This window comes from Peromyscus californicus, unplaced genomic scaffold (genome assembly GCF_007827085.1).
Source record: "Peromyscus californicus insignis strain IS unplaced genomic scaffold, ASM782708v3 Scaffold_1__1_contigs__length_55948999, whole genome shotgun sequence".
Taxonomy (NCBI): Eukaryota; Metazoa; Chordata; class Mammalia; order Rodentia; family Cricetidae; genus Peromyscus; species Peromyscus californicus.
This window is the reverse complement of record NW_026294492.1, coordinates 20,515,570-20,533,764: the sequence shown is the minus strand read 5'-3', so window position 1 is coordinate 20,533,764 and position 18,195 is coordinate 20,515,570. Positions and strand designations below refer to the sequence as shown.

Here is an 18,195-nt window from a genome sequence, read left to right as displayed (position 1 = left end):
GGGGCGTGGCCTAACCCGTCCTCCGCCGGCGTCGCGGGGCGGGGCCTAAGTGTGCCCGAGCGCGTCTGCGGCTCGCGGGCTTCTGGGCTCATGTCTGCGCCCCACTGTGTCTGTTCCTGGTGGGCAGGCCCACCCTCCCTCCATTCTTCCTGTGGCGCGCGGGCCTCCCCAGGCGACGCTTAGGTTGCTTGGAGCCTCCTGCATGCTTCCTCGGCCCGGTGCGGACCACTGGGCCGCTCCATCCGCCCTCAGTAAACATGGCGGCGCGGCGATCAGGGCGGGCGGGGGGCGGGGTCCCGCTGTCACCAAGCCGAGCACTGCTCCGGCCCGGCTGGCCGGCGGGCCAGCTACCCCACGTGTGGAGATCTTGCAGGTGGGCCGGGCCGGGCCGGGCCGGGCTGGGGTGGGGTGGGGTGGGGCGGGGATTGGGCAGGGGCAGATAGGTTGAGTTCTGCCGCCTCCGCGCAGGAGAGGCGGAGCTGGGAGGGGCGGGCCGGGGCGAGCTTCTCAGCGTGGGCTTTGGGGGACGGTCTTAAATACTCGCGCAAAGTGCTCGGGTTCGCCACACGTGAGGAGAAGGGGGAAACTGAGTCGGAAAGAGGGTAAGGGATGATGGAGGAGCGAAGATCGGAGGGCGAAGGGCAAACGCGGGCCGGAGGACACGAAGTCTGGGAACCCTTCACCTTAATGTTGCGTAGTGTTCGGGAGCCCCGGCAAGGTGATGAAGCGGCAGAGACGCTTTCCAAACTCAGGTTCTTTGCCTTCCCAGGAAAAGGACAATGCTGGTTTCGGGAAGATCGGAGCAACTTTGGTAGTCCTGGGCGAACCACCGACGCCAGGCAAGGTAAGCGCCTCCGCAGAGTGCCGGGAGTCCTGTCTGGAAGGGCGCTGGGAGAGACCCGTCACAGCTATTGCTTTTGGTGAGGACACCCCAAAAGGTCACCAGAGACTATTAGAGTTCAAGTAACCTACCTGTGCTGTTTTTTGTTGTTGTTTTTTTCCACGTGCTCCAGGTACCTGCCTGGAAATCGCGAATTTACGTTTATTAAGACCTTTAGCTGCAGGAATATTGAGCTTTCGGGAGCCACTGTTCAGACCTTGAGGAGTTTTAAACCCAAGACACATTGGTGGCAGTTGGCCCTGCAGGTGTTCCTTTACATTTCAAAGGAGGAAGAGGGTGAGGATTTAGCCCTGTGGCCTAGTGGTTTCTCGCTGCTTGTTCGGGTTCCCAGTACTCCAAGAAACAAACCCACAAGCCCTCAATACCTCTCACTGCAGTTAAAGTCATCTAGTGAGTATGTGTTGACAGAAGTTTTAAAGGGGGACCCTGCTTAGTAAAATGACTTGGCTCTCTTTTGCCTTCTACTCCGAGATAGACATGTCCGTTGGTGTGAATCAGTGAGGTTTTAGAAAGCCATTGTTCTTTACCTAGAATTGGATTGTGTGAGATGAAGACTGTGTTACTGGATTGATTGGCACTTTTCCTTCCTGCTTGGCTCTTTCTTCCTCCATCCTGGAGGATTCTTGGTACTTAATGCAAATAATTTGTCAGGAAACTCCAGAAGCAGAGAGACCCAGTCAGTACTGGGACCTACCACTCCTCCCCTCGTGGTTTTTATTTTGAGACAGGGTCTCACCATGTAGCTCTGGTTGGCCTGGAACTCATAGAGATCCACCTGCCTCTGCCTCCTGTGTAGTCTTGACTGCCCTGGAACTCGCTTTTTAGACCAGCCTTACCTCCAACTCAGAGCTACCTGCCTCTCTGTCCCAAGTGCTGGAATTAAAGATGTGTGTCGCCACCACCCTGCTAGCCTGTTTTCATCTTATAGTAGTCACTGGTTGCCAAAGAGGGAGAAATCTTAAGGTTGTGCAATAAACGAAGGCCCAAGGCATCTTTACATTAAACCAGAGTGCCCTTTTGGGATTGGTGATCTAGAGAGTAGCAGTTGAACATGTGACCGAAGCTCAGCCCCTTTCTTAGTCTGTGGGAACTGCACCTTGTCAGCCAGGCAGTATCTGCCCAGGTATTCATACAGTATGGGAGACAATGCCCTGATCTCCTGGTGGGTAGGATGTATTAATCTGTCACCAGGTTAGTTGAAATCTACACTGTCCCATGAATGAATGTCTATAGTTAGTACTCTGCTCCTTTCCTAGTCTCAGGAATAGTGAGGTTGGACCACTGTGAAAGATTTCTTTTTTTTTTCTTGTTTTGTGCTGTGTGCTGTGTGTGTGTGTGTGTGTGTGTGTGTGTGTGTGTGTGTGTCTCGGTGTGAGGAGGTCTGAAGGGACAGAGCTGGAGTTAGAGATAGTTTCAGGCTGATGCTATGCTTGGGACCAAACTTGTCCTCCACAAAGGAGCCAGAACTCTGAAGCCCTGAGCCATCTCTCCAGCCCCTATAATAGAGATTCAAGATTGATTCTGTACAGGTGTTGTAGAGAGATGCTCTGAGGATATTTCAGGTAAAATATCCTGCTGCTCACCATTGGAGGTTGGGATGGAAACAGCAACTAATACACAAAACAAAGGAAACTGCTTGTTGTTGTAGAACTTAGAGGGGAAGGGACTTGAGTTTAGAAGGGTGGGGTCGCAAAGTTTAGTGTCACATGCTAGATAGAATGTAGAGCTACAATTTATTTAGAAGAGTCTGTATGTACTACCACCCTGCCTTAGGCTGCTAGAAGCTAGGAATTTAGTACCTAGAGAAGGTACTAGATAGGATCTAAGGTGTGGCTGATTCCTCTGATGGGACAAAAATTTGTGAACTAGTGACAGTGACTTTACTTACTGCTGGCTCACATGGCAGGTATTCAGAGAACGTTAACTGTCATCATGTAAGGCTCTCTGAATATGTGGCATTCTCTAGTGTCCCCTCCACACCAAGGAGTACTTCTAGGGGGATTGCTTTTTATTTGTTTATATTTTTATTGTTTGTTTCAAAACAGGGTTTCACTGTAGCCCTGGCTATCCTGGAACTTGCTCTGTCGACCAGGCTGGCCTTGAGTTCACAGAGCTCCACCTCTGGATCTGCCTCCCCAGTGTTGGGATTAAAGGCGGGTGCCGCCACCGCCCTGCTTGGGGATTGCTTTTCAAGACAAGACATATATACACTTGGGAGCATAGGATGGATGAGGTATATCCCAAGGCCTTCTTTCTAATGTGGCCTCTGACAGTTACTTAGTTGTTTTTAGAAGAGTTGCTTGAGAGGCCCAGGAGGTAGCTCCGGACTTGCCACCTAAGTATGAAGACCAAAGCACGGCAGTTGCCTATAGATCTCTGTAAACAAACCCTGTCCGGAAAGTGACCAAGGAAGACACCGGCAGCTTCCACATGCTCACGAATCTGCTCACCTGCACACATGCATCCGTAAACAGAAAAAACAGAGAAGGTTATCTGGATGTCTGGACTTGTGAAGTGAGGATGCTCGAAGAGTGACTTACTGAATAGTGTGATCCCATCTTTGTTCCTTTGAAGATTGTGTCATATTATTAGAATGATGATGATGATGTGTGTGTGTGTGTATTAGAAACGTAACTTTCCCGTCTTCTCTAGGCAACACCTTAACTCTGTCTAGCAGACAGAGTGCCAGGAGATTTAGGCTGAGGGCCTAATCCGTCTAAGAATGCTGTTGAATGTGAGCGCTCTGCTCTCCTGTCTGGAACTTCTAGAGTTGAGTCGGGACACAGGGTGATACAGGCCATTTGGGGGCACAGTGCTTGGTTTCCAGAGGAGCCCAGAACAAATAGCGTCTAAGCTTTTTTTCTCACCCCAGCTCTTGTTCTCTCGGCTCCTTACAGAATCAGAGCCTCTGCCTCTGTCCTGTAAGTACAGGACAGCTCTGCCTCAGAACAGAGATTGCTTTTCTAGGTAAGTGTCTGATCCCAGCGTTATGCATTTGGGTGTTTTGTCTGTATGTCTGTGCACCACATGTGTGCCTGGTGCCCACAGAGGCCATAAGAGGGCATCAGATCCCCCGGAACTGGAGTTATGGATGATTGTGAGCTGCCATGTGCATGCTGGGAATAGAACTCCTCTACAAGTAATCCTAACCACTGAACACCCCTCTGACCCCGGTGTGTCTCACTTTTGAAACCTGCCACTCTGACCAGATCCACCCTTGACTGGTATGTCTAGCAGGAGCTAAGATAGGGTGGTAGGGTTTCTCTAGGGATATTGGGGGTATTAATAAAGGGGTATAGCTGGGCAGTGGTGGTGGCACATGCCTTTAATCCCAACAGAAAGAGGTGTACAGAGTTCAGAGTGGGGCTTGAGGCCTCAGGGAGGGGAGCTCACTGGTCTGTGCTGGTGCTGTTAGGAGGGTGACACCTGGGTCATGGGAGGTGGAACTGAGGCCAAGAAGAATAGAGGAAACCCTGCTGTCATTGGTCTCCCATTTCTTCCCTGCTGGACTGTGGCGCCAGGCTGGGCTCTGCTGGCTCCGTCCATTGTAGTGCCTGGGTCTGTGCCCGCAAATGGAGGCGGGGATTATATGAAGAAAATGAGGCTCGAGTTGATTTTTGTTTTACTACTCGGGTGGAGACCCGAGGAAGGTCTTGAGTTTCCTAACCGCACACCCAAAGGTCCTGGCCGAGTTACTAAGTTCCTGTCTCCTGTCTGTCTCACCCTGCTGCTCCCTCTCTCCCTCCCTAACCTGGAACAAACACAGCCCGTACCTTGCAGGCATTCACCACTGTGCTGGCCAGCTAGTCTGAGTCTGGCCATGGCATGTCCCAAGCCTACGGGTGGGCAGCCATGAGGGCAGGATAGGCTTGACTGAGAGATGAATTAATTCTTACAGCTCCAACCATGTCACTGGGTGGAAGAGGACTGCCGTGAGCCTGAGCCAGGAACCAGCTTGGAGCCATTTACCTGTACCTGCTCAGTCAAGTGACGGCTCAGAGCCCAGAAAAACAGGCACGGTGAAGATGACTATGGGGGAGAGCACCTCAGCTCCCCTCCACACAACCTCAGGCACCGGCGGGGCTGTCTCCAGCTTTTCCGTCGTGGACTACGTGGTGTTTGGCCTGCTGCTGCTTCTCTCCCTCGTCATTGGGCTCTATCATGCTTGCCGTGGGTGGGGCCGTCATACCGTGGGCGAGCTGCTGCTGGCCGACCGCAAGATGGGCTGCCTTCCTGTAGCACTGTCCCTGCTGGCCACCTTCCAGTCAGCGGTAGCCATCCTAGGGGCACCGGCTGAGATCTACCGATTCGGAACCCAGTATTGGTTCCTGGGCTGCTCCTACTTCCTGGGGCTTCTGATCCCTGCTCACATCTTCATCCCAGTCTTCTACCGCCTGCGTCTGACCAGTGCCTATGAGGTAAACGGGGGAGGAGGGAGAAGGGGATGGGTACCTAAGAAAGGGCTGTGACTCTGGGCTTCCACCCAAGGGATGGCTGCCCCAAGTATCTCTTCTTCCTGGAGGTGTTAAGCTGGGAGGGGGTGGGAGAGCCCCATGCCTGAGGGGTCTAGAGTAGATGTCTGCATGTTCCCTTGTATTATTAGGCCTCATGAGGAAAGGTTGTGTATGGTGAGGCTTGGAGTCGGGAAATAAATACCATGCCTCGAAAGGTATATAAATTCTTTGTACTTGTGTCTAGTACCTGGAGCTCCGCTTTAATAAAGCCGTGAGGATCCTCGGGACTGTGACCTTCATCTTTCAGATGGTAGGTGGAAAGGTGTGGAAGCTGGGCCTGGGCATGGGAGGGAAAGCTGAACTCAGGCCTTCAGAGTTGGGGTGGATGGAGCTTTCTGGATTTTCCAACTGACGGGATTAAAATTTCTGTGAGTGACTATGGTCAAGTCCCTGGTGGCATCTGTCCACTGCCACTCTGTGACAGTGGTAGGCAAGCCAGGTTTGTTGAGGGAAGTTGAGGTAAGCCCTAGGGATACTTTTTCCACCTGCCTCTCCCTCCCCTTCACGCCCTTTCCCATCCTGCAGGTGATCTACATGGGAGTTGCTCTCTATGCACCGTCCTTGGCCCTCAATGCAGGTGAGGAGTCACAGTCCCTGACTTCTGGCCTTGACAGACTAGAAAAATGCCTTTAGGAGGGGCAGAGAGGGTAGTGTGCTACAAAGAATCTGACCTTGAGAGAACTGATTCATCGATGGGGCTCTTGGTCTGCAGAGGTACAAGTCGACATCGTTCACCTCAGCGAGAGCTGATCAAACATTACCATGCCACACCTGAACTGGTTAATCAGCATTTCGGTGGAGCTCTGAAAATTTTTTCCTCGTGTTGAGGAATGATTGAATGACAGTTACTTCATTTTTATGATGGGGTTTTTGTTTTTTGAGACAAGGTCTCTATGTAGCCCTGGCTGTCCTGGCAGTGTGCTGGATAGACCAGGCTGGCCTCCCAGAGATCCTGTCTCTGCCTCCCGGGAGGCTGGGATTAAAGGCGTGTGGTACCACAGCTGGCTCATCTCTATGATCTGAGTAGCCGTCCTCACCAGGGCTTCTCTGGAAAACCCTCCAGAGATAGGATTGTGACTTTTATCTGTTTGCAGTGACTGGATTTGATCTATGGCTGTCAGTACTGGCCCTAGGAATTGTCTGCAACATCTACACTGCACTGGTAATTGCAATTATTCCTGAGGTAACGGCAGGAAGATGGGAGAAAGGAAGGAAGAGCTAGCATGAAGAGAGACCCGAAATGGGATGGAGTTCCAGGGTGAGGCAGGGTGGGAGGAGATTGAGTGGGCTACGAAAGGAGAAGGTGACTTCAGCAGTTTCAGAGATTATGCAGGGCTTTCTTGGTAGTATACTGCCCACCCTCTGTTTGATTGGGCATTTGTGACAGATGTGATGTTTTTTCCTTGCAGGGTGGGCTGAAGGCAGTCATCTGGACAGATGTGTTCCAAACGCTGGTCATGTTCCTAGGGCAGCTGGTGGTTATCATTGTAGGCTCGGCCAGAGTGGGCGGCTTGGGACGTGTGTGGGAAGTGGCTTCCGAGGAACACCTCATCTCTGGGATTGAGTAAGTCTGCTTCCTTGACTGGTACCTGTAGCGCCTAGGGGCTGAGTCCATTTCGGAGCCTGGTCTCGGGCCTTGAGAAAGCTGGCAACACCAAATAGGCAGAAAGTCCATACTGCAGAGGGAGAGGGTGATCGTGGGTACCTGCAGAAGGCCTGGACGTTGTGTGGATACATACCTGAGATGAGGTGGCCGTGGCAGTGACCAGACATTATTTGTTGCAGGCTGGATCCCGACCCCTTTGTGCGTCATACTTTCTGGACTTTGGCCTTTGGGGGTGTCTTCATGATGCTGTCCTTGTATGGAGTGAATCAGGCTCAGGTGCAGCGCTACCTCAGTTCCCGCTCAGAGAGGGCTGCTGTGCTGTGAGTGCAGGGATGGGACATACTGGAGCAAGAGCTTGGGAAGGGTTCCCTGGAAGCAGTGGGGCAGGGCGGGATTCAGGGTGCCCTCCCGCCTTGTGGGGCTCTCTGGAGGTCCAGGAGGACATGTCCAACGGTGTCTGTTGATGTCATCTCTGTCGTTTGGCACTGGTCCTCTGCAGCTCCTGCTATGCGGTGTTCCCCTGCCAGCAAGTGGCCCTCTGCATGAGCTCCCTCATCGGCTTGGTCATGTTTGCTTATTATAAGGAATACACTAAGAGCCCCCAGCAAGAGCAAGCAGCACCCGACCAGGTGAGATGGCCTCTCTGCCTCCGTCCTGTGCACGTGAGAAGCCAGTCTAGGTCCCCAAGCAGAGCACCCGTGTGGCTAAAGTGGAAAAGAAAGAGACTGGTAGCTTTTTTGCAGTCCTGAGGTTCCAGTTCTCTAGCATGTCCGACTCCAGTCCTCAGCAAGTGTGATCAGTGCTCACCCCACTTGATGGGTGGAGAACTGACTGATACCAACTCCCTCTGTTGGAAACGGTTGCCCGTCTGCAGTCATCTAAGCTCCCCAGCAGCCACGGTTTATAGAAGATGTTGGGAGGTGGGGATGACAGAGGGAGGCGGCAGCATGCTGCCGTCACACTGCTCATCAGAGGAGGGGCTGGATGGGCCGTGTAGTTCCCTCTTCAGAGCCCTTTTCTCCCTGTTGAGGGAGATGTCTTCATTTCTGGCTCCCCTTCCTGATGCCCCCAGGCTCTGGCTGGCAAGGGTGTGTCCAGAGGGGTTTCTGCAGACAGCAGGCAGGAGGTGGCATCTCTGTGCTCTGTTGTACTTGCAGCTGGTCCTCTATTTTGTCATGGACCTCCTGAAGGACATGCCGGGGCTGCCTGGGCTCTTCGTTGCTTGCCTCTTCAGTGGATCCCTCAGGTACTGTCTTCCACAGTTTGCCCTAGATGTGGTATACCTGCCCTGCTGGGACAGCATGCCCACCTGTTTCGGATGGCAGGACACAGCACAGCCTCTCCCAAAGCATGCTTTCGTCTGACACTGCCAGTCCTCTCTCTGCATAAACAAATCTCTGCTCCATCAGAAGAGTCTTGCTTTCCGAACCGCCTTTGAAGTAGCCTGGGCTGCGCATAGACGGGTAGTTTCTTACCTTCTTACTCTGATCCTCTGTAGAGTCCTTAGTTCTGCCTTCTTTGGCTCCCTCCCTCCTTGCAGCACCATATCATCTGCGTTCAATTCCCTGGCAACTGTCACTATGGAAGACCTAATTCAACCCTGGTTCCCTGAGCTGACCGAAACCCGGGCCACCATGCTTTCCCGATGCCTCGGTAGGATTCCTCCTCCGTGTATCTTAAGTCTTGTTCATTCTGAGACCCCTGACCACTGACGTCAGTCTTCTGACGTCTTACCTGTCTGTCCTGGGCCCAGCACGTGCCTCATGCAGCACGACTGTCACTCCATCATGTACTGCTCTCGGGAGCAGGAGGACACAGACAGGGTCTGGGTCCCGCAGTGAGGACAGAGCGGTGGGCCCTGGGGCTGGGCTGTGAGGCGATAGACCTGTCTTTCTGGGGGTACGGAAGTGGTTTGGTTGGAGTATGCCACCCCCCCCCTTCGTGTTTACTCACATCCTTTTATTCCTCCCCTCTTTATCCCCAGCCTTTGCCTATGGGCTAGTTTGCCTGGGAATGGCCTATGTTTCCTCTCACCTGGGATCAGTGCTGCAGGTAATGCCCAGAGAGAAAGAAGCTCTTGGTGGGGACATGTTTGAAACAGGAAATGAAGAGAGCTGTTTTGAGAGCTGGGCCTTTAAAAAAATTATTGCATTTAAGCTGGGCATGGTGGTGTACACTTCTAATCCCAGCCTGGGAGGCAGAGGCAGAGACAGATCTGAGTTCAAGGCCAGCCTGGTCTACAGAACGAGTTCCAGGACAGCCAAGGCTACACAGAGAAACCCTGTCAAAAACCAAAACAAACAAACAAAATTACATTTGTTCATTTATTGTATGTTGATACTTGCATGCCAGTGCTCAAGTGGAGGTCAGAGGACAGCTTTTGGGAGTTGGTTCTCTCCTTGCACCATGTGGGTTCTGGACATTGAACTCAGCTGTCAGCCTTGGCAGCAAGCACCTTTATCCCCTGAGCCACCTCACCGGCCCTGTCAACTCTCCTTGGATAGAGAGAGGCCTTTAACTGTGACTAGACTCTCCAGTGAGCAAAAGCACCAGCATCATCATTTCTAGGATGTTGTTAGCCCAGAGAGCATCACCACGGCCATTCCTACCCTGGAGAGACCAACCACCGATGATTGACAGGACATTGAGGCTGAAGTCTCTGAACCTGTGTGTTCTCTTTTCCTCAACTCCAGGCAGCACTCAGCATCTTCGGCATGGTTGGGGGACCACTGCTGGGACTCTTCTGTCTGGGGATGTTCTTCCCATGTGCCAACCCTCTTGTGAGTGACCGTCTGGCTCCCCAGATATGCATGTGGATGGAACTGGGCTGTGGGGGCATTCATTCAGCAGTTCTGGGGACTGGTAGGAAGGTTTGGTAGGCCTTTTGATGAGAGTTGACTGTGTCTCTGGGCAGGGTGCCATCGTAGGCCTGTTGACTGGGCTCACCATGGCCTTCTGGATCGGCATTGGGAGCATAGTGAGCAGGATGAGTTCTGCTGTGGCATCCCCTCCCGTTAATGGGTCCAGCTCCTTCCTGCCCAGCAACCTGACCATCGCCACTGTGACCACCCTGATGCCTCCCACCACCTCTCTGCCACCCAAGTGAGGCGGGGCTCACTCTTTCTCCTCGGGGGTCAAGCTCAGTTTTGAGGGATTTCATGGGGACCTTGCTAAGAGATGGGTTACCATAAGCCGTAGGCAGGGGTAGGTTGGGTTCTGAGACTTTGTAGTAGGTGGGTGGCTGGAAGTGCCTCAAGAACACCCTGCCAGATGCCTGTCCTCACTCCTCCCCAGGCCCACGGGACTGCAGCGCTTCTACTCCCTGTCCTATTTATGGTACAGTGCACACAACTCCACCACAGTCATTGTCGTGGGCCTGATTGTCAGTCTGCTCACCGGTGAGGGCCTGGGATTGCCACCAGCCAAACTGAGGGGCTGAGGGGGACTTTTCAGTCTGGGGGAGGTGGGGCCTTGCCCTTGGGACACTGATTGTCAGTAACAGCCGGTCTCCCTGCCGACATCAGAGTGGGCTAGAGGACTGGGACCCTGGTGTGGGGAGAGCAGAGTGCTCCGAAGGACTCTGACACGCACCTTTGCCTTCAGGGGGGATGCGGGGCCGGCCCCTGAACCCCGGCACCATTTATCCTGTGTTGCCAAAGCTCCTCTCGCTCCTGCCCTTATCCTGCCAGAAGCGGCTTCGCTGGAGAAGCCACAGCCAGGTGAGACCCCTTGTCACATGTAGCCATTCCACTAGTCTCCTTGTGCCTGCCGCGCTCACCCCTTCACCCCCTGCTTTCTTGGGGCTGAAGTGCACCCCCTCTGCTCCGTCTGCCCTTGTCCACCCTCACCTCCACCTCTGCTCTCCGTGTTCCCCAGGACGTCCCCGTGGTCCCCAACCTGTTTCCGGAGAAGATGAGGAACGGCGTGCTGCAGGACAGCACAGACAAGGAGAGGATGGCTGAGGATGGCCTTGTCCACCAGCCATGCAGTCCCACGTACGTTGTCCAGGAGACCTCCCTGTGACCTGCGCTGGGGACTCCAGCGGGACAGACAGCAGCCGCGGGCCACCCTGGAGTGCGGTGATGAGTTCTACACGTGTTCTGCAGGGACGGATGGGTGGGTGGTCAGACCCCCGACCAAGGACCTGGACCTTTGATGTTTTCACCTCCCCGGAAGCTGTTGCATGCAGGGATGAGACAGGGTTCTTCCTCATCCCTTGCCAATCTTCTCTTAGGGTCAGGTTTGAGAGGTACGGAATTATGTCACAAGTGGGGAAATAAATGAGTACACGAGAAAAGAATGGCTTCTGATTAAGAATGACCAGAGTCCTTTGGAGAAGTAGGAACATTTCTTATAAACTGCCCTGGGGCCTGATTTGGCAAGATTGACCAGCTCCACCATCAAACACGGAAGTCCTGGGCTGTTGATTCCTCCCTCTCAGGTCAGTTTGGGTTCTCAGCCATTTGTCAGCACTTGGAAGTGATTTCAGGTTCTCTGTAACACTCAAGCCCTCTCTCATTCTTACCTACCTACCTCGATCCTCGAGAGGGAGGCTTTGGTGTCTTGGGTCTCAGAGTAGACAGTTGTGGAACATTTGTAGAGGGGGCAAGTTTTCTACATCACAGACCTCACCCCTCCTCAGGTGGTACTTAAGAGACAGGGTCCTCACCAGGTTCTTTATACAGTGTGCTGTTCTCTGAACTCCTAAGCCAGGCCACCCTGGGTCATTCTGTCATCCATGCGCCTGTTTCTTTTGGAGTTTCCTTCTCACATTTTGTTCCTAGGGAATAAAATTAGCTGTTAGACCTAGTGTCTGGTCTGTGTTCCTTCAAGTAACCTCCTGTCCCCTGGAGAAGATAAGATCTCTGTGTGTAGGTGTCTTGCTCTACTGAGGCGGAGGACTTGTTTGTGGCCTCTAGTCTCTGCAGGTGGCTGCTGGGGGAGGGGAAGGGGCAGAGTTAGGCTCATTGCTGCTTGAAGTAACTCATCCCATCCATCACCTGCCACCTCAGTTGTTCCTCACGAGAGCTGTCTTGATGTTTGCTGTTGAGGCAAGAGAAAGAATACTGTTAACTTGAGAAATAATACTGGCTTGTATAGTGACTATTAATACTGCCCTTGCCTCCCCTGCTTGGCCCCATCCTGCTGTGCACGAGTTCTCAGGGTCTCAATAGAAAGAAACACAGGGCCAGGCAAATCTGAGTGTTCAACCATAGCCCAACTGCTCTCTCATATCCCATGCAGCTCAGGCTACGCAGTGTGTGTCTCAGTGTCCACCCCAAGTTTTGTTTAAGGAAGTACAGTCTTAGGCCAGTGAGATGGCTGTGAAGCCTGTGAGTTTGATCCCTGGGACACGCATGATATAGAAAACTGACTCCCGAAAGTTGTCCTGTGACCCCCAATATATCCCATAGCACATGCGCACACACACGTGAGATTTTAAAAAACAAACTTGTAAGTAGAGCACATCTGTGATGTCAGAAAGTGGGGAGAAATGAAGCTCACAAGTTAGACCATATCTCAAAACAAGAACTGGGTCTTGTTGCCTAGGCTGGCCGTCAACTCCTGGGATGACGTGGTCCTCTTGCCTCAGCATCTCCTGTGACTTTGTAAGTAACCCTTCACTCCTTTCTCCTGTCCTGGCCAGCATTGTGGAAGAACAAGGCTTATGCCCAAACAGACCCCAGTCACTTCCTGCCTTCAAAGGGCAGGAGATGTTGCTCAGTGGGTAATAAGTAACTCTTGCATTCTTGCAGAGAACCTGGATTCAGCTCCCAACACCCACACGATGGCTCACAACCATCTGTAACGTCAGTTCTGGGGGGATCTTATGATCCGTCTTCCGACCTCTGGGTACCGGCTTTGAATGTGTTACACATACATACATGCAGGAAAAACACTCATACATATAAATAAAACTAAAGATTTAAAAAGGAAATTAAGGCATGCATTTGACTAAGGGTCAGCAACAGAGGTCTGTAAGAAAATGTAGTAGAAAGTGGGCTTCAGAGAAAGAATGTCCAGGTTAACAGGACAAGTATGCTAGGATTTTGGCTGATATCCAAGAAAAATGAGAAAATGAAAACGTAACTTTTTGAGTTAGAATTCAGAGCAGCGGGTAGGCTCAGTGAAGATCTATAAGGGCTTCCGAGGTCTAGAAGTGTATTATCTCATTGAGGGGATAATCCTCATCTTAACCTGTCTTCAGGTAAATCAGCTCTTTGGTTTTTTGAGACGAGGGTTCTCTGTGTAGCTTTGGAGCCTTTCCTGGAACTCACTCTGTAGCCCAGGCTGGCCCCAAACTCAGAGATCTGCCTGCCTCTGCCTCCCCAAGTGCTGGCAATAAAGGCATGTGCCACCTAAGAGAGGGGACGATAGTATATAGCATTGTAACAAGGCAAATTGGAATGTTATGTCTATTTCAGACCAGGTTCTTTTTAACTTTATTTTTATTTTATGTGTATGAGTGTGCTGCATGCATACCTGGTGCCCGCCAAGGTCAGAAGAGAGCATCGGATCTGGAATTGGAGTTACAGATGATCTGTGAGGGCATTCAAAACTCAACCTTGCAAGCAGCAAGTGCTCTTAACTACTGAGCCATCTCAGCCCCAATTTTATTCCTTTTGACCAGGAAGAAGTACTTTCCTTTAGTGGATCTCAGTCTAAACCCTGACATTTCCACATTCCTCTCGTATAGCATTTTTTAAATAATTTATTTTTATCTTATGTGCATTGGTGTTTTGCCTGCCTTTTTGTCTGAGGGTGTCAAATCTTGAAGTTACAGACAGTTGTGAGCTGCCATGTGGGTGCTGGGAACTGAATCCAGGTCCTCTGGAAGAGCAGCCAGTGCTCTTAATTGCTGAGCCATCTCTCGGGCCCTCATAAAGCATTTTAAATCTTAAGGAGGGGCAGTGCCAATTATGAAGGCAATGCCCACTGTCAGTGACCTACAAATCTTCTAATTCCTGCCTAGCTACTTAACATTCCTCTTCTGGGGAGTTAGAAAATAGGCATCAAGTCAGTCTGGCTGCTTCCTGCCAAAGTGGAACAGAGGAAGGTTAAGGGTCTCCACTCTTGCTAACTTTCAGGCATTGGAGGATGATCCGAGAGACTCACAGATGGAGCTAGGTTACCAGGGTACCGACCAAGGGAGGATCTGTGCAATGATGCCATTTAGATCTCACTTTAACCTCTGGGCTCCCAGGGCCTGGGTTTTCTTGTTGTTTTTGAGGTTGGTTCTATGTAGCTCTGGCTGTCCTGAAACTCACTCTATAGACCAGGCTGGCCTCGAACTCACCAAGATCGACAGCCTCTGCCTCTCCAGTGCTGGGAAGCCCTGTCTCAAACAAAAACAAACAAGCTTGTTTTATGGGAGTTTCAATGGGGATTTTTAAGTCACCGGGGGTGTGCCTTTAAAGGAAATTGTGGGACCCTGGCTCATGCGCTGTCTTTGGTTCCTGGCCTCTGAGGTGAGCGGTTTGCTCCCATGCAAGCCCTGTGCCTTGCAGTTCCTTGCCATAGCCAAAGCAATAGCCCTTCCTCTTATAAAATAATTATTTAAAGTGATTTATTGCTTCAGTGCATAAGACAAACGCCGCTGGAGCAGAGGCTGTGGATGACTCAGATTTCCATCTGGGTGGAAGGACCCAACACGATCAGTCTCATAATAACAAGCCCGTCAGTGGAGTCGGCTCTATCAGAATCAGAGGGAATTTAACATTCTCCTTTTTCTGTTCCTCTCAAGACACTGTGGACAGTGACTGCTTTCTTCTTTAAACAGTACCAATCCTCAGAGAGATCCAGGGCAAGGCCTTTGGACTTAGAGATTCTCAAGATTTTATTGCCAGTCCCAAAACGGATTTGTGCCGGGCCATACGAGTCCCTTGGGATCCCGATGATTCAGGAGGGGTTGGCCTTTCTTGGCCGGTTTGTAAATAGCAACTTCATGTCATTAGACATCATCTTCGGCCAGGAGGGATGCTACGGGGTTGGACAGAGGTGACAGGAACAGGGCCTTACTGGGAGGGTACAGGGCGCACACACCCCATGATGGCTGCTGTCTCCATTTCCTCTTTTTAAGTTGGTTATCTCAGATATTTTGTCACAGTGATGAAAGCTGAAAACTTACATTGTACACATGCTTCTATAACCAGAATTTTCACCAGATATTGTAGCACATGCCTGTAATCCCAACACGGCGGAGCCTGGGCTATATAGCAAGAACCTGTCTCAAAAATTTTAAAAAAATAAATAATTGAACCAGAATTTTACGGGGAAAAGTACTCAGGGGTGGAGTTAATACACTTTGTATATAAGAGTGTTTGGATACAGAGTCTCTGTGCAACCCAGGCTGTCCTCAAACTTGAGATCCCCCTGCCTCAGCCTCCCTGGAATGCACCACCATGCCAGGTTGCAGTTACTATTTATGGAGTTCCCTCCACCCTTCCTAGTTTCTAAATAATTTAACATAAAAGCCATTGTGTGGAGCAGAGCAAAGATCCTCTGTCCTGTGGCAGTGTGGTGTGGGATAAGGCAGCTCAGGTGAAGGGATGGAGGTCACAGTCTGGGAAGGCATGCTCATGGAGAAGCAGCTGGAAGGGATGAAGAGGACAGGCACACAAAGGAGCAGCTAGAGCCAGAGTGTAGTGAGGAGGGTGTCATGGGAGGAAGAAGAGGTAGCAAGAGCCAGTGAGGTAGGCCATCCACCATGGAGGTGGCTTGGAGCACCTGTCAGAGCCCACGGCAAAAAGGATATACACATAGGGTCATCCGATGCAGGTTCAAGGCCTGGGCAGGGCACAGATATAAAATACCCAAGATACTGTGATGGAGGATTGGCTACAAAGATGTGAATCCGCCAGGCGGCGATGGTGCACGCCTTTGGATCTCTGTGAGTTCGAGGCCAGCCTGGTCTAAAGAGCAAGATCCAGGACAGGCACCAAAACTACAGAAAAACCCTGTCTCAAAAAGCCAAAAAAAAAAAAAAAAAACACCGGGCGGTGGTGGCGCACGCCTTTAATCCCAGCACTCGGGAGGCAGAGCCAAGCGGATCTCTGTGAGTTCGAGGCCAGCCTGGACTACCAAGTGAGTTCCAGGAAAGGCGCAAAGCTACACAGAGAAACCCTGTCTAAAAAAAAAAAAAAAAAAAAAAAAAAGACGTGAATCCAAGACAAGCACAGACCATTTTTTTTTCCGATTGGAGAACATTGCTAGATAAACAGAAAAGCAGAAAGCAAGGGTGGAACCCAGGGCCTGGGGATGTGGCTTGGTTGGTAGAATGCTCACCTAGTAGGCGCAGGCTACAGGTTTGATCCAGCACCACGGGAAGTCTAGCACTCGAGAATTGGAGGCAGGAGGATTAGGAGAGGGTCGAGATCATCAGTTACAGGGCTGGAGACAAGCACTTGTTGCTCTTGTAGAACTCGGTTTGATTCCCAGCACTGATAACCATCTGTAACTCCAGTCCCATGGGATCCAGTGCTTTCTTCTGGTCTCTTCCAGCATCAGGCAAAACACTCATATACAATAATAATAAAATTAATTAAATAAATAATAAAATACATAACCTTAAAAATAATCATCAGCTGTACGATGAGTTTGAGGCCAGTCTGGGCTATAGGAGACTTTACCTCAAAAAAAAAAAAAAAAAGTGCCGGGCGGTGGCGGCGCACGCCTTTCATCCCAGCACTCGGGAGGCAGAGCCAGTCGGATCTCTGTGAGTTCGAGGCCAGCCTGGACTACAGAGTGAGTTCCAGGAAAAGGCGCAAAGCTACACAGAGAAACCCTGTCTCGAAAAACCAAAAAAAAAAAAAAAAAAAAAAAAAAGTGACGCAGTGAACTGGTGAATTGGGACAGGATATTGGCATGTGCTGTATCGACATACATTTAGAAACGAACAGAGGGTGAAAATAACTCATTCCAAAAGGGCCTTGGCACAGTAGTACCCCAATAACAATAAGCACTTTATGCCTAGATTTTTCAGTCTCTCAATACCATTGAGCACTAAAAAACAAACCAGGGCCAGGCGGTGGTGGCGCACGCCTTTAATCCCAGCACTCGGGAGGCAGAGGCAGGTGGATCTCTGTGAGTTCGAGGCCAGCCTGGTCTACAGAGCGAGCTCCAGGACAGGCACCAAAACTACACAGAGAAACCTAGTCTTGAAAACAACAACAAAAAACTGGGCATGTTGGTGCACGCCTTTAATCCCAGCGCTAGGCAGGCAGAGGCAGGCAGATCTCTGTGAGTTCAAGGCCAGCCTGTTTTACAGAGTGAGTTCCAGGACAACCAGGGCTGTTACACAGAGACTCTGTCTCAAAGATTTCAAAAATATCGAAAGTAAAATAAAGGCTACAGCTTCTTGGAGAAATAGTTAGGGCTGGAGGGCAAGTACAAGCTGTGCCAGGAATATCTTACACAAGAGAGCCAAATATTTCTCAATGGATGATAAGATCATGTCAAAGGGACATAAAGCCAACTGGCAACATATGGGGCCATCTAAGCCTTAGGATGATCGGACTTGGGGCTGGGCACTGGAGTTAGGTGTTTATGAGCCACCATGTGGGTGCTGGAAATTGAACCCTGGTCCTCAGCAAGAGCAGCCTGTACAGGTAAGGGCTGAGCCATCTCTCCAGCCCAAGATGACTTTTTTTTTTTTTTTTTTTTTTTTTTTTTTTTGGTTTTTCGAGACAGGGTTTCTCTGTGTAGCTTTGCGCCTTTCCTGGAACTCGCTTTGGAGACCAGGCTGGCCTCAAACTCACAGAGATCCACCTGACTCTGCCTCCCGAGTGCTGGGATGAAAGGCGTGCGCCACCACCGCCCGGCGACTTACTTTTTAAAAGTAGATTATTTTAGTCTTTATTTTATGTGTACACACACATGTCTACTAGTCTGTGAATAAAGAAAGAAATAAAAAGACAGAACCTGACTCCGTGGTGGAGGAGAAAGCTTATTACAGAGATAATAAGCATAGCCAGAGGCAGGGACAAGTCTCAGGAAGTCCAGCGTGAACATGATCAGACTGAGCCGAGCCATGTGGGTAGAGGGGGAGGGGAAGGAGGAGGGGAACGGAGAGGTGACCAAGGAGCAGCAGCCAGGAGGCCAAAGGCACAAAAAGGTCTGGATTATACAGGGAAGAGCAGCCTAACCCCCTGAGCTGGAGAGTTCAGGTGGGGTAT

At 51.0% G+C, this 18,195-nt stretch overlaps 1 protein-coding gene across 8 annotated transcripts; it reads left to right on the top strand.

The window, feature by feature from the left end:
- Window positions 1-22: 22 nt before the first annotated feature.
- Window positions 23-11,831, top strand: Slc5a6 (solute carrier family 5 member 6). Of its 8 annotated transcripts, none has more exons than XM_052746110.1 (19): window positions 356-373; window positions 770-844; window positions 1,014-1,177; window positions 3,799-3,868; window positions 4,800-5,319; window positions 5,600-5,665; window positions 5,941-5,992; window positions 6,510-6,577; window positions 6,825-6,979; window positions 7,201-7,341; window positions 7,521-7,650; window positions 8,179-8,267; window positions 8,562-8,674; window positions 9,006-9,073; window positions 9,715-9,801; window positions 9,936-10,123; window positions 10,316-10,419; window positions 10,625-10,740; window positions 10,898-11,831. In XM_052746110.1, exons 5-19 carry the CDS (start codon window positions 4,927-4,929, stop codon window positions 11,042-11,044), a joined length of 1,917 nt encoding a protein of 638 aa, XP_052602070.1. In that variant the 5' UTR covers window positions 356-373; window positions 770-844; window positions 1,014-1,177; window positions 3,799-3,868; window positions 4,800-4,926; the 3' UTR covers window positions 11,045-11,831. The 8 variants fall into 8 exon arrangements, with proteins under 8 accessions (XP_052602066.1, XP_052602065.1, XP_052602067.1 ...); XM_052746109.1 differs by lacking the exon at window positions 356-373 and adding an exon at window positions 493-602; XM_052746106.1 differs by lacking the exon at window positions 1,014-1,177 and having other exon boundaries at window positions 23-373; window positions 3,774-3,868.
- The last annotated feature ends 6,364 nt before the right edge of the window (window positions 11,832-18,195 follow it).